Source organism: Vollenhovia emeryi, unplaced genomic scaffold, assembly GCF_000949405.1.
Source record: "Vollenhovia emeryi isolate VEMERY1.0 unplaced genomic scaffold, V.emery_V1.0 DF939120.1, whole genome shotgun sequence".
In the NCBI taxonomy this organism is placed as follows: domain Eukaryota; kingdom Metazoa; phylum Arthropoda; class Insecta; order Hymenoptera; family Formicidae; genus Vollenhovia; species Vollenhovia emeryi.
In genome coordinates, this window is record NW_011967246.1 from 989,506 (window position 1) to 1,003,172 (window position 13,667).

A 13,667-nucleotide genomic window follows, 5' to 3' on the forward strand; every position below is an offset into this window, starting at 1 on the left:
TTACTAGGTACTGATTCGCGAACTTGGAAATTTGGGGCTGAATTGACGGGGAACCAAGAAGCAGCCTGAATGCTCGCGACAGCCTTTGCACCTCTTTCCAGGTTGAACATTTCGATTGATTCCTGCATATTCAGAGCCCATTTAATTATATGTATCGAATTCACGTTTATAAGATGCCAATTGCGATAAAATCTTACCTTAATCGACTGTTGGACAACTGACTGCTTCTGAATGTTAGCTGACCAACGGTCGACGTTTGGCAAGTCCTTGGCAATATCGCTTGCGATATCTGTAACCAATATCGTGCTCCAAAGACTTACCCAAATAGAAATATCTGCTGGTGATAAATTACTACATTTCTAAAAAAAATATATATATATATAACGAGGATAGAGTAAAAGACGGGCGATAAAAGAACATTTGTGTAACAAAGTACTTTTGTCACTTGCCTCAATTAAGTACTCTTTGTCCTTCAGTTCACTATTGAGATCTTTCAGTAAAGACCACAAGTCAGATTGCTGCAGGCCTTTAGAAGCCCCTGCGTTTGCGTGATCTCTTAGTATGGCCGGCTGCGAAGAGTACATTAAACTTTAATACGCTTTAAGGGTATATTATCAAAACTAAGAACAGTTTTCTGTGAAGTTCAATTATATGAACACGTATAAAGAACCAAAGATTGGGCTTGATTGTAAATCCGTAGCTGACACGCTGATGCAACGTCTAATATAATCGACACCTGTAATTGAGAAATCTCCCATTCCAGCCATCTGTCGTTGAGAACCTCCGTCTCTTTAGGTACAGGCAACAGGAAGCGCAGCGCCGAAGAGACACTGAACAGCGACAATCCTGAGGGCGCAGTCAGCGTCGGCAAGCGCCCCAAGGCAGCATCTACGTACAACAACACAGTCATAATCGCACGCCCATCGTTCTGCCCAGAGCAATGTCGGGTGCACAGAAGGAAAATAACGGGCTTTGTAAAGCGTCGATAACCGTTAAAGGTTTTTTTAAAGCTCATACGCTTTCAAACTTTGTGAGAATGCTCACACAACGCCGACGTGTTTTGAACGCTTGTAAAATACTGTATACAACGTTTCATGAAAGTTCTACAACGCCAAGTTCAAAAGTGCTATATACAAACGTCTTCTAATCAACCGTTTCTAAACTCTTCCACGAACTCCTGCAAACGCTCACGTAAACGCTACATACAAACACTTGTGAAACTTTTTATTTTTGCCAGGGTAACGGAGTGGACCTACTCGCTACACTACGGTGGAGTTTAAATATCCGCGTTTAAAGACCAACAAAAAATAAATACGAATGTCCAGATGTGGGCGCACGTCCGGGCACTGGTACCTTTACCTTGGAAAGCAAATTGATCGACTCGGCGAGATAGAGAAAAATTGACAAAGATACAAGCGGCGTTCAACAAAAATTTTTGCAAGGCGAAGTCGTGCCCGAACTTAATCTCGCGTACGTCCTAATCTTACGAAATTCCATTCTTCGAGGGGCGAACAGGAGGAGGTTAATGAACCCACCACTGGGCTTGAGAATCCTGACGGAGACGGTCCGCTGCGCCAGCTTAGCTGCGACAATCAGCTTCAACGCGTTCGGGTTGCCCTCGTTCGTGGACACGATCATCGTCGCCGAATAAATTAATAAATACGCGAATAAATAGGGAAATATGCTAGCGCACAACCGCGGGTGACATGTGAGCGACAGGAAGCGACATCGGGCGCGATTGTCCACGCGCGCGGGAGTTGCGTCAGATGCAACTCGCCTCTCTCCTATTGGGCGCGATCCTCTTTCGCGGGCATAGGTGACGCTCCAAAAGAAATCGTCGAGCCGCCCCCCGCGGTAACGTGACCGCGTGGGTCAAAAACGGTGCGCCGGAGCCGTAAAGGAAGAGCAGAGATAATAAAGCTGCATCAGGAACGTGTCATCCCGTTCTCGTTGCCACGGGCATATTCGCTTCGCTACAGTAGGCAACAACAGCGCGATCATGGTGTAAAGATACGAGGTGAAACATTGCGCATGTGACCAATTTTTCGGGCAAATTGTTGATTGGCTCTTCCTGCGTTCAACCGCAATGATTTGCAGTTGGACGGTCGGGGCAAATTTCTAATTAGTCAATTCGGTAGTTTGGGCCACTTTTGATTGGTTGACACCGCGCACCCGCCAGATTGCTTCACCTTGTATCTTTACACCATGAGCGCAACCGCGGTCAGAAACTCAGAAGGATTGTCCGACGTTTTAGGACTACGTTTCGGAAGTACGGTCCATCGTGCGAGAGACTATAGCATTTGTTCGCGGGTATGCGCAGCGACGTATTTGTTAGGGCAACGGGATGATACGCACGAATATTCCGTAAACTTATCGTGAAACGTCGGACGATTTCTCTCTCGGCCTTTCCGACCACGACCGTGCAGCTGAAGCTCGGGAGACGCATCAGAACACGTCGACAATATCAGAAATATGAATATATTCTTCAATATTAATGTACAGGAAAAGGTAACGTAGATATTTGTCGTACAACTTTGATCTTTTTAATTTCAACCTTAATTTAATTAGTTATCCCATGTAACTTTAAATTGTATTATCTAATTTTAACTATAGGGCAGACTCTAGTGGGGAGGGGGATGCCTCGGAGTCGAATAGAACCCAGTTGTCGGCCGGTCGTTCACACGCTTTCGAGCTTGCACAGACGATGAACATCTCGCTTATCGTATCCTATCAGTATATACAATTTATTTTCGTGCAGCACCGTTAGCCCGTTACCAGCAACCGTCTCGCTGGACAAGTTAAACACGCTGGCTGCTGTGGCGATGGTAATTTATCCTCCGTGACCAACGTCTGACGTTTTCACTGATCTCGACTGGCGTTGTCGAAACATTTTAAAACTTCCAAAAACCTGTCTCTCGCTACGTAAGTCATTTATATTAAATGTACAGCCAATACAAAATCACAAATGACCTACGTAGCTTGTAAACAACATAAAGTGCGTTATTCAGTTCCATGATAGCGTTATAGAATCATATTACACAGGATTTAATCATTTGCCAGGAAGAAAATGGAAAGTCTCGTGTATGTTTTTCGATGTACCGTATCTAATTAGATCTCATGAGACCCAATAATAAAAATCATCGGATCCCCAGAGAGTCGACACTTTCCTTGAACGTTCGAGGTCATGTATTCAGATCTAGCTAAATATCCTCTCGAGCGCTGCCTCGGTAGCACAGCTGGCACTATTGCTTTTGCCAATCGCCGTGAATCTCTGAGAAATATTTTTGAATCAGTGGGCCAATTGGATAGAATTAGGTATTACATGTTTGAGACATATACCAGATACTTCCATCTCTTTCCAGGTTGTAAAGATTTTCTATCGTTTAAATAATTCTATCGGTACACGGGAACCTCACTAAGCAGACGATGTTAAAAAACGTTAATCGTGTAATGAAATTATAAAAATACATAACAAGAGAGTCGCCGCTTCTTGCGTTCAATAGAATAAATAAATTCTGTTACTTTGCAACTATTCGTGGAAACAAGATCGTGCGTCCCTTTGGCGTTGGTCGTATTACGTGTTCTTTCCAGACTTTAGCATCGTTAGAATTTCGTCCAACAAATTGTTCCTCGCCTCCCTTTGCGCGTTGGCCCGCTCTCTCTGTTCCTCCGCGCGCGAATACGCCTCCTTCTGCATGTCCCGCATCTCCATGCACACTTGCAGGACTCCGTTCTGCATGTAATTGGAATTTTTGTTCTTGTTGTCCAGCCTGTTTACCAAGGTCTTCAATAAACGGTGACAGCTCTGCAGACTCTCGAGTATCTTCCCGTTCTGCGCCTCTAATCTGGCGTTGTGCTTGAAATCGAGCGATGCCTCGGTACTATTGCTTTTGCCAATCACCGTGGACCTTGAAGAAATATTTGCGCGTCAATTCAACGGTCGGACGATACACAATTCTGCAACCCGACGAGTTGTAACTTACGATTGCTGCAGGTCGTCGTCGCCGTTCAACTCCGTGTCGTACAGATTATTGGAGAAGATCTCGTCCAGGTCTCTGTAAGCACATTTAACACGTGAATCGACAACCAGGTGCCAACCCGCGAGGAATTGTCCGGCGACAAACTCACCGTTCGTAACTGCATATGTACTTTCCCCGCCCGTTCCTCCGGTTGTGTATCATCATGTTCTTGTAGGCGCGTTTGAGCGTTTTGTATCTGTTCTCCACCTGCAGCGGCGACACGGTGAAGCCGTTGTCAATCAGACTCTGAGCTATCTCCTGGTACGCCTTCTTCATGTTCTTCAGCTTCCGATTTTTCACCAGCTCCTTCTTCTCTTTGTACTGCTTCAGGAAGATCTTGGTCGAGGCGTCGCACCAGGGGAAAATCACGTTCCCACCCTTACTCGTCGACGCGCCGGCCTTCTCCTCCTCCTTGGACTTGTCCGCCTGGGCTTTCTCGCTCTCGGAGTCGTTATCGGCCATCTCCCACGGGACGACGTCGATGTATATATCCTTGCCGTTGACATTGAAGCACATTTGCTCCGCCTTCTCGTCGATCTCCGATATGTGAAGCTGGAACGCCACATTCTCCTCTGTAAACATACATGGTCGTCAACGTGCGTACCCACTGTGTGCTCCCCTCGTAATTGACTCTGCTAAACGGACATTAACCGCGGTGGGGAGAAACAATGAGCATTGTGCAACGGCGGGATATGCCGTGTGCATGTTGTGACAATCCGCCGTGATGCGTTACCTTCGCATGTGATCGTCACAAAACCGTTGCTGTCTATGATCACCTTGCCCTCCTCGTCGCGGTTGAACCAGCCTTTCATCCTTGCCGACGGAATGACGCCACGGAGTCGCCGACGGGATAACCGCGAGGCCCGCGGCGGCACTCGGCGCGATCCTTTTTCCCCTCGCACCTAATCCCAGCCGAATCGGCCGGGAGTCCTTTCTCGCGTGGACGCGGTATCTTATTTTCGCGCTTATTCCGTTGCACCTTTTGCACCTCCGTTATTTCGGCTGCAGAAAGTGTAAGAAGGTGCAGCCGATTGCAAATGTATGTACGTGCGGTCGCGCGGAGTCTACGCCGCGTCGACAAGAACGTACGTGTACCCTACGCCGAGGAAACGGGACCGGCGCGAGGGAGCGAAAGGCCAAGCGTGGGGCGAGAGGAGAGCGGTGCTTCCGATCCTCCCCCGAGAGGCTTCTATCCGCGATCGTTTCGCCGCCGGACGCCGAGCGGACGGTGGCGCCGTCGTGTTTACCGACCGCTCGGTCGGTAAAGTGGGTATCTGCTCTTTCGTCGCAATTTCGGATCAATTTGTCGCGACAGCAGAAATGGTAAATGCGAGTACTCGGAGATGTTGACGTCGCAGTACTCGTATACGATTTTGCACGTGGCGGAGACTTTGCAGAATTGAAAGCCAAACTCGCGGCGACGACGAGCTTGTGGCGATTACTGCAACTTGTGACACTTCCGTGTGCCCGACGTCGTCCCCGTGTGTCACGAGGCATGACGCTCGCGCGAACTGCGATCGCACGCGTGCTCCTCGTGTGAGTATCCGATTTTGAGTTTTGAGGTTAGGCGACGCGCACTCGTTTTTCCGTCCGACCGCTTCGATAACGCGGCAATGCGTCTCGATCCGATTGCAGCTTACAGCGTGCACGTGAAGTACTTTTTTCACTCACGCCAGTGTAACTTTGTGGCACAGCGTCGACCTTCGCGACGTTTGAAGTGTGTCGTTTAGGTTAGGATCACGTGATCTCGCTGTTTGCGTTTAGCTCTGGCCATGGTCAAGCTGCCGCTGCAAACGTTTCGAAGCGTTTCTCTTCTCTTTCTATCTTTACTAAAAGAAAAGAGAAGAAGAATACTCCGTAACATTTGAAGCGACAGCTTGACCCGCAGCCTCTGTCAATATTTCTACGCAGATCGGCTTTTATCTCGGACTCCAGGCTCGGTTTAACGTAATTTTTATCTTCTTCTGGTTTTGACAATTGGAAAAAGGTGGAAAAAGTAAGTCGAATCGAGATCAAAGTTGATCTACATCGCTAGAAGTCGCAACATTAGTGCGTGTGCTACACGCAAATTCGTTTTGTATACTTATAATACGTATCTTGTTTGCGTTATTGCAAATATCTTTTTACACTTTTCCTGCCCTTTTGCTTTCTCGGTTCCAGTGCGAGCATTGCAAAACAGTGAAAAGAAAGAAACAAAGAAAGAGATGGACAAAGCCGACTCCACGTAACAAATGTTCGTTGTCACGTACACATAACGCCTTGTTCTGCAGACTGGCAGCTCTCTCGTCTTCCTCGACCAGAGTGAACATTTCTCTAGGAAGATCCAGTTGAACCGTGTCGCGTTCAACGGTAACATGAACAACGACCCGGGCATCGTCTGTTTCCGTCACTGCTCGACGAGGAGTGTATTCTGCCGGCTTGTACCGGCGACGTGTCCGGTGTGCTCGGTGCAAATGCAGAGTTTTGTCGTGGACCCGTTTCGCGTTCCATACCCGTTTGCGAATGCCACGCACAGGCCGATCAGCATCGTAATTCGGCCCTCGCGCGGCAGCTTTCTCGACGATTACGACGCGACGCGCGACGATCTACACATTGGGATAGTCGATTCCGGCGGCGGTATCTTGGAGTTCGACAAAGAGGGACTGGTGGCGAACGACGTGACCAGGTGGACCGATTGCATCGCCTTGGAAGTCGTGCCGGCAGCCTGGACCGCACGATGGGACGAGACTTTGGCACTCATGTCGCGGCATCTCAAGTGGAGATCCGTTAACTATAACGCCAGCGATATGAACTGTCTCGACTTCGTTCTGGAGTTCCTCAATAATCTGGGATACGCGGATCTGAAGTTCGCGAACAAGGGAGATCTGTGCGAGCGATTGATACTGTTGAAGATGTTCAGCGCAATTCAATATGTTTCGTTGTACAGAGCCTTGAAGAGTCGGGAATACCTGCTGTCGGATCCTCACGTTTGATACATTTTCTTACCTTTATATTATATTATTTATAATTCGTGCAATAAAACGTTCATATTTGGATGCCTGTCCTTGTGTCAAATAACCCGTATTCCTTCTGTTTTCCGAAAGAAAAAAGTGTGTTCCCATTTCCTCTCGGTACTACTGACGGTACTCGCAATAGTCTCGGACAGTCAGCATCAAAGAAGAGGCGTGAATGGTTACATTTGGAAAAGAATAACTGCTATGTTATTGCGAAGTACACTGAGGTTTTATTTGGAAATGACTTCCTTAGAAGCTGAATTCAATAATAGCATCCAGTACCGAGAGGAAACTGGAACACACCCAAGGTCGTGAGAGGAAAATCATGACGTAATGTTTAAAGAGATAAAAGTTGCACGAGACGAGCAAGAATAAAATTTGTTTCCCGAAAATGTTAGACGATTAGACATTCATATTAACGTGTAGATAAGCTGTGATCAATAAGTACTTAAATTACAACGAGCCAGTGATATAATGTATTGATATTAAATTTCATTGTAACACTTTCTGGTATAAGAATGGTCAAATGTATCTTTGCAGTAAGTGAACTACGGACGAAAGGGGTAACGGCGAGGCAAAATGATGTTTACCAGGATCAGACCGTCTCTCTTAAACCGGTGGTGCAATGGACGCTCCGTACAGAAACGCTTGTTAAGAAGAAAGATAGTAGTAAACAAGGATGAGAATATATTTGACGTGATCGTTGTTGGTGGCGGTCATGCCGGAACCGAAGCGTCTGCTGCCGCTGTCAGGATGGGTGCAAAGACACTGTTGGTCACTCAGAAAAAAAGTACCATAGGTACGTACACTCGAAGTTAACCGTGGTACGCCGAACTCTGGATCGCTGCGTGTGAAACGCATCTTTGATCGAAGCGAGAGCGTACAACTTAATATAACGTACGTTTACATTTGCAGGGGAGATGTCCTGCAATCCGTCCTTTGGCGGCATTGGAAAGGGCCATCTGATGAGGGAAGTGGACGCTTTAGATGGAGTGTGCTGTCGGATATGCGATATTTCGGGGATACACTATAAAGTCTTGAACAAGAGCAAGGGACCGGCGGTATGGGGTCTCAGAGCTCAAATCGACAGGGAGTTGTACAAGGAGCATCTTCAGGCGGAACTGTTCAATATGCGCGGATTGCATATTTACGAATCCTCTGTAGAAGATCTGATTTTGGAGAACGAGCCTCTGTCCTGCCAAGGAGTGATTCTCAGTATGTTTTGAACTTTAAGTAAAATAGAAGGAGAATAGAGATCGTTGAATTTAACTGAAATAAGAATAAAGACTTATTGTCGCCAGTATATACTTAACCAATGTATAAAATTAATAACAATCGACACAACTGGCAAATTCTAATTAAATTTATTGCGGAAAACATTACCTCGCGTAGAGTTTGAATCTGGAAAAATAGACGCGAAAATATCATTATTACACTGTTTATTGCGACAAATATTACCACGTGCCTCAGTGGTCGAATTGGTGAGCCTAGAGTGTAGTTCAGGTTTAAACCCTGGCTGAGGTAATAGTTTTCGCAATAAATTTCTTCAATTAGAATTTGCCAGTTGTGTCGATTGTTAATTTCCCACATTGGTTAACTGAAATAATTAAAATGTGTGACCGATTGAATTTGCAGGGGATGGAACGAAGATATTTGGTGACGCGGTGGTTATAACTACAGGTACTTTTCTGAAAGGCCAAATAAACATCGGATTAGAGAAAAGGCCTGCAGGTAGAATGAACGATGAATCCAGCATTGGTTTGGCAAATACGCTCGACAGACTTGGATTTCGAATAGGAAGATTGAAAACTGGTAAGGGAGACTAACGTTCTACTACATCTAATTAATTGGCATAATATTATTCGTAAATAAAATTAATTCGTATTTTCGATGGATACATTTCATATTTAGTGTTTCAATCGGTGCATATACATATTGATTAAAAATTCTAATCGTAATTATACATAATATACATATATTTTATTTAATTAGTTAGGTTTAATATTATTTAATATATGTATATATTTTTAGGCACTCCGCCAAGATTAGAAAAAGAAAGCATCGACTTTACCAAATGTTTGGAAGTGCTGCCAGACAGTTCTCCCATACCGTTCTCGTTTATGAATGATAACGTATGGCTACCGCCCGACAAACAAGTGTTAACGTACCTCACGTATACGAACGAAGATGTTGCAAAAATCATAAAGGACAATATGCACTGTAATTTACACGTAACGGAGGAGATATCGGGCCCGCGGTATTGCCCGAGCATAGAAAGTAAGATTCTGCGATTCAAAATACCTCGACATCAGGTCTGGCTGGAGCCGGAAGGTCTGGACTCGCCGTTGATTTATCCGGCGGGATTGTCGTGCACTCTGCCGGAGGAAAAGCAGGTGGAACTCGTTAAGTGTATCCCAGGATTGGAAAACGCTCGTCTAGGTAATCTCTTCAGATTGAAGTTTATCGTGAATTTTGATTAGCTTTGGAAATTGATCGGATTTAATTATTCCTGAACAGTCTCATTCGTAAGTTCTTTATGAGAAATTAAAATAGATCGGAAGTTGTGAACGACTTATCATATATTATTTTAATGTGTTACTTATGTACAATTAGGCTCAAGTTATAGTAATAGGGCCTTTCTATTTCTGTTATAATAATTGTATATCGTAAAATCTTCCCCTCACTTGCATCCACATTTAAATAGCGAAACCTGGTTACGGTGTCGAGTACGATTACATAGACCCTAGAGAATTGACCACCCAGTTGGAGACGAAAAAGATTCCGGGGCTGTTCCTCGCCGGGCAAATAAACGGCACCACCGGCTACGAAGAAGCAGCCGCACAAGGTATCATCGCTGGCGTTAACGCGGCCGCTAAGGTAATTGGCGTTGTGTAGAAAGTGTTTATACATTAATATTTTATAATTGTAAAAAAAAAAGACAGGTTTAAAGTTTATATGACTTTCCATTAAAATCACATGAATCAAGAAACGTCAAATTGGATGATTTGGCTTATTCATTCAGCCTTTTTATTATAAATCTTAAACTTCCAAAGAAATTATTTTTTTTATTGCCAATTGAGAAATCAATATATAGGCACTTTGAAATATGTTTAAATGGCATTTTTAAATACTTTTTACATCTCGAACAAATTTCTGTGTACATTTAGGTGTTTGAGAAACCGCCGCTCCTGATAAGTCGAACCGAAGGATACATTGGCGTCCTCATCGATGATCTGACGACGGAGGGTACCACGGAACCGTACAGAATGTTCACCAGCAGATCGGAGTTTCGACTGAGCCTGCGCCCCGATAACGCCGACCAGAGATTGACGGAGAAGGGTTACGCGGTAGGCTGCGTTTCTCGCGAGAGAATCGAAAAGTTGAGAGAAGTTTGTCGTAAAATGCAGGAAGCTGTACAGATACTCAAGAGCGAGACGCGACCCAGTCCCAAGTGGCGGCGGTTGTTGAATATGAAGAGCTCCAAGGCCACTGAATACAAGTCGGCATACGATATGCTATCCACGTCGACTGAGAACGTCACGTTCGCGAAACTAGTGGAAGTGTTACCAGACTTAAAGCATCTAGATGGAGATCCCAATCTGGCGAGAAGATTAGAGGTTTGCGAATAATTAATGATTGAACGTGCGTCGCATCTCGGAAGAGAATATTTGTGCCATTCGAAGTATAGCGTTTTAACAAACGAAACGAAAGTTCGGCAATTAATTTAAGTGCGATGCATTTACCAAAATGCTTTTGAAACACTGGCAATGCTTTGGCTTTCAGATAGAGACGAAATACGATTACGTTGTCGCGGATCAGCAGGAGCAAGTGAACGACATCAGGAGAAACGAGCGAATGACTATACCCGATGATATCGACTACAACAGGTGAGGATCAAAGATTTACCTCGTTTTTCGGTTATTTAGTTTTTTATTTATGCAAGGCGAGAAACCGATAAGGAAATGATAATGTTCTAAGCGTCTACGGAAAGTATGAGATTATTAACCACTCGTTTTATTTCTGTTACAGTTCTGAGTTAAATTTGTCCACTGAAGATCGAGAGAAACTTACAAAACATCTTCCACGCACGGTAGATGCTTTAGTTAACGACAGCTCTTCTGTAAAAGCTTCGATTTTGCAAAAGAGCTAATTCTTTTTCCTTTCTTGTCTCAATTCCAATTGTATTTGCTGCTATTACAGCGCAATTATTCCCATAAGTCAGCACTTGTCTCTACAACTGAGTTCACGCATTTGTAACTTTTTGCAGATCGCAGCAGCCAATAAGATATCAGGTGTGACACCTTCGGCTATATTGAGGCTACTTTATTATATTAGACATCACTCCAACGAGAATGTTGCAAGAACACAGTAATGTATTATAGTAGCGAAAAATAAATGAGAGTAACTTTAATTTTAATAATTCAAAAAACGTAAGTCTAACTTAGATTAAATTCTGTTTAATTTAATTGGCCATTAATAGAGGAAATTTCTCTATTATGCTTAACATAGTAGATAACCTAACAATCAATTTTTCACTGAACAGATTTCACTCCAAGAGCAATAAATTCATGATATCAATAGATTATGCCTATTAATTTAGCAGAAACTCCGCTACATCAGGAGCGCGTCTCATAATAGGGGATTTTCATCTACCACCGTCAGAATTTCGGCAGTTTTCAGCATACATGATTCCTGATTCAATATTTCTTTTATTGTATCAAAAATTAATTCTACGTTAATGAAAATTTTTATTCGCTGGACTTATTACCGATAAGTTAATCAAAATTACACGGAAGTGCGTAGTGAGACTCGAGTAGTGAGCGATTTGGCCAATTACAGTCGAGAATTGAAAACGTAAAGCTGTCGTTCCTCTGCGATTGGTTGGTTTATCAGGAAGTCACGAAACTAGGAGGAAGAGTGGGGGTTTCCCTTGCACAACTTACTTCCTGCGCCGCTTTCTCTCCGGCGCATTGCCTTCTTCCCGCTCGTGATCGGTTGACGCGCGTCGTCGTACCAGTTTGCCTTTTGCGAAAGGTACAAGCGAACAGTACGCAGGAAAGATACAAGGTGAGAAACTTCCTCTACGTTTGTCGATACGTCGCTCAATTCCGCGTTTTTCTTCGCCGTTGATTCCGATAGTCCGTTCTTGGTTATTCGCTCCTTACCAAGATTGCAGTTTGCCTACCACGGTCCTGACCACGTGTCTCAAACTATCTTGTTCATTTAATGTATACGAATCTTAAATTTGCCCGTGTGATGTCTCGCATCCTTTCGCTTGTCCAAATGATGAGATTTATTGGTCCGTGTTGCTGATTTATCAGTGATTAGTTTCATAACCATTTTCTGAGGAAACATTTTGTAGCGTAAAATGTGTCGTGTGGCGCTTGAGATTAAACGTTTGTGAAATTATTACAATGTACATCTTTCAGATGAGATTCGCGCGGGCGTTCTTTAAGGAAATTGGCTCGAGTTCACTCGGAAAGAATGGAACTTGGCATTCAATAAAATGACGCAGATTGGCCTGAGATCGCAAAGATGGAGGATCCGCAAAGACTTTCGGAATTCCTAGGTAGTTTATTTTATCTTACGAACCATCTTACATAATTTTGTGCAAGATTTACCTTCCAGGCCTTGACATCCCTTGGTTATGATGATATCAGGTCCGTGTTACTGAGTAACAATGATTATCACAACCATTCTTCTGATTTCTTGTAAATTTTTATTTCATGCGAGCGTTCTTGACGTAGTTAACTAAAAACGAACTAATACAATTGTAGGGAGGAAAGTATATGGAATGAATTCACCGATTGATTGATTTAATCTGCATCTCATCTGACGTACGCGTTGCGATATTGATTGCGAGGATTCGCAGCGTGAGAAGAATTTTCTCTCTGAAGTGATATGGTGAGTAAAGTATATGCGATGTTTTCATGAATCTTGGCATTATTTTGTTAAATTTATGCATTAAATTGATGTATCGCTACATACGTGTATTCCTTTATCGTCGATTTAGCTTGAAGTGTAAACTTGACGCATCTCTAATAAGTCAAATTGACGATGTTTTAATTCCTACAAATTTAATATTTCTTCATTGTGATGATATAAATGGTCCGTGTTTCTGAATGACAGTGATTATTACCATTCAACTGATTTGTCGTAAACTTTTAACTCTTAGCCATTCTTTAATCATGATTTTTAACGAAGAACTGCATTACAGGATGACGATCTGCTCTAAAATACTGGTGTCTCGTGTGTAGCTGGATTCAATGCGAGGATATCTTGGGCGCCTTCTGTATAGTACATTTTATTGATTCCCCTTAGGGTTACAAGGCGTTTTTGAAGGAACGTGCCCAAACCTCATATAACACCTCTCTATATCCACTTCGCTATGTGGCGATCGAACGAAAAACCAACAATGTTTTTATTTAGTTTTGAACCCGGGTCTTCGGATTACCAGACCAGCGCACGATCCTCTGCGCCATGATCGCCGGGCGCCTTCTGTATATGAAAATAAAGAAATCGAATTTGTTAATCTACGCTCTAGTCACACATTACGATATCTGTAATGATGAGAAGAATCAATTTATTCCTTAAATTCTGTTATACTTTGTAATTATGACGTGTATTATGTATATTTGTTTTTAAAAATACAGTT

The 13,667-nt window shown here is 43.7% G+C and overlaps 4 protein-coding genes and 2 long non-coding RNA genes across 8 annotated transcripts in view; 4 read left to right on the top strand and 2 right to left on the bottom strand.

Moving 5' to 3' along the window:
- The window catches only part of LOC105570408 (methionine--tRNA ligase, cytoplasmic), a 5,881-nt gene extending 4,080 nt beyond the window's left edge, over window positions 1–1,801 (bottom strand). Inside the window, exons 1-5 of the mRNA XM_012027577.1 lie at window positions 1,536–1,801; window positions 737–888; window positions 450–569; window positions 198–359; window positions 1–122 (exon numbers count right to left, since the gene is read on the bottom strand). The exon at window positions 1–122 is cut by the window's left edge and continues 1 nt beyond it. Of these exons, the coding sequence (XP_011882967.1) occupies window positions 1–122; window positions 198–359; window positions 450–569; window positions 737–888; window positions 1,536–1,638 (659 nt within the window). The 5' untranslated portion in view covers window positions 1,639–1,801. The remainder of the gene's footprint in view (window positions 123–197; window positions 360–449; window positions 570–736; window positions 889–1,535) is intronic.
- Window positions 1,802–2,202: 401 nt separating this feature from the next.
- On the top strand, window positions 2,203–3,529 carry LOC105570418. The gene is made up of 2 exons (XR_001009581.1): window positions 2,203–2,508; window positions 2,614–3,529. It is a non-coding gene; the product is annotated as an uncharacterized LOC105570418 (long non-coding RNA).
- On the bottom strand, window positions 2,467–5,123 carry LOC105570416. The gene is made up of 4 exons (XM_012027589.1): window positions 4,753–5,123; window positions 4,129–4,591; window positions 3,984–4,055; window positions 2,467–3,908 (listed from the first exon to the last, which is right to left on the bottom strand). Exons 1-4 carry the CDS (start codon window positions 4,829–4,831, stop codon window positions 3,575–3,577), a joined length of 948 nt encoding a protein of 315 aa, XP_011882979.1. The 5' UTR covers window positions 4,832–5,123; the 3' UTR covers window positions 2,467–3,574.
- Window positions 4,598–11,441, top strand: LOC105570414 (protein MTO1 homolog, mitochondrial). Of its 3 annotated transcripts, none has more exons than XM_012027587.1 (10): window positions 4,598–4,615; window positions 7,553–7,811; window positions 7,928–8,227; window positions 8,648–8,824; window positions 9,044–9,451; window positions 9,717–9,889; window positions 10,180–10,629; window positions 10,796–10,899; window positions 11,042–11,102; window positions 11,280–11,441. In XM_012027587.1, exons 2-10 carry the CDS (start codon window positions 7,592–7,594, stop codon window positions 11,382–11,384), a joined length of 1,998 nt encoding a protein of 665 aa, XP_011882977.1. In that variant the 5' UTR covers window positions 4,598–4,615; window positions 7,553–7,591; the 3' UTR covers window positions 11,385–11,441. The 3 variants fall into 3 exon arrangements, with proteins under 3 accessions (XP_011882977.1, XP_011882975.1, XP_011882976.1); XM_012027585.1 differs by lacking the exon at window positions 4,598–4,615 and adding an exon at window positions 5,347–5,555; XM_012027586.1 differs by lacking the exon at window positions 4,598–4,615 and adding an exon at window positions 6,964–6,985.
- On the top strand, window positions 5,562–7,054 carry LOC105570415 (MKRN2 opposite strand protein). Its single transcript, XM_012027588.1, has 2 exons — window positions 5,562–6,015; window positions 6,180–7,054. Exon 2 carries the CDS (start codon window positions 6,374–6,376, stop codon window positions 6,989–6,991), a length of 618 nt encoding a protein of 205 aa, XP_011882978.1. The 5' UTR covers window positions 5,562–6,015; window positions 6,180–6,373; the 3' UTR covers window positions 6,992–7,054.
- A 149-nt stretch (window positions 11,442–11,590) lies between the features above and the next one.
- On the top strand, window positions 11,591–13,375 carry LOC105570419. The gene is made up of 4 exons (XR_001009582.1): window positions 11,591–12,079; window positions 12,442–12,581; window positions 12,790–12,916; window positions 13,230–13,375. It is a non-coding gene; the product is annotated as an uncharacterized LOC105570419 (long non-coding RNA).
- The last annotated feature ends 292 nt before the right edge of the window (window positions 13,376–13,667 follow it).